Here is a 417-nt window from a genome sequence, read left to right on the forward strand (position 1 = left end):
AGCCGCGCTGCGGTGGTGCATCTCCGGGGCGCTGTGCGCGGCCTTCCTGGGGCTGGTGAGCGCGGGGGGGGGGGCTCTCCTGCCCCTCCGGCCCCTTCCTTCCTTCCTTCCTTCCTTCCTCCCTTCCTTCCTCCCTTCCTTCCTCCTGTCCCTCCGCCCGGGGAGGGGGGGGGAGAAGGTGGTGGTGGTGGTGGTGGGGTGGGCGCCGGGTCAGCCCACCCCCTCCACGATGTGTTGCAGGGGATGAGCATCGCGGTGCTGGGGCCCACCTTCCAAAACCTGGCCGCCAACGTCCACAAGAACGTCAGCGACATCTACTACATCTTCGTGGGACGGTCCTTGGGCTACCTGGGGGGGTCGGTGCTCGGGGGGGTGCTCTTCGACTCCATGAACGCCCACCTCCTCCTCGGTGAGTGC

The 417-nt window shown here is 68.6% G+C and overlaps 1 protein-coding gene across 1 annotated transcript in view; it reads left to right on the top strand.

The window, feature by feature from the left end:
• The first annotated feature begins 6 nt into the window (after positions 1-6).
• KIAA1919 (KIAA1919 ortholog) overlaps positions 7-417 on the top strand; it is an 8443-nt gene continuing 8032 nt past the window's right edge. The window contains exons 1-2 of the mRNA XM_010561662.1: positions 7-55; positions 241-409. Coding sequence (XP_010559964.1) covers positions 244-409 — 166 coding nt within the window. The 5' untranslated portion in view covers positions 7-55; positions 241-243. The remainder of the gene's footprint in view (positions 56-240; positions 410-417) is intronic.

The sequence above is a fragment of the Haliaeetus leucocephalus genome, unplaced genomic scaffold (assembly GCF_000737465.1).
Source record: "Haliaeetus leucocephalus isolate CR32 unplaced genomic scaffold, Haliaeetus_leucocephalus-4.0 Scaffold149, whole genome shotgun sequence".
NCBI classification, from domain to species: domain Eukaryota; kingdom Metazoa; phylum Chordata; class Aves; order Accipitriformes; family Accipitridae; genus Haliaeetus; species Haliaeetus leucocephalus.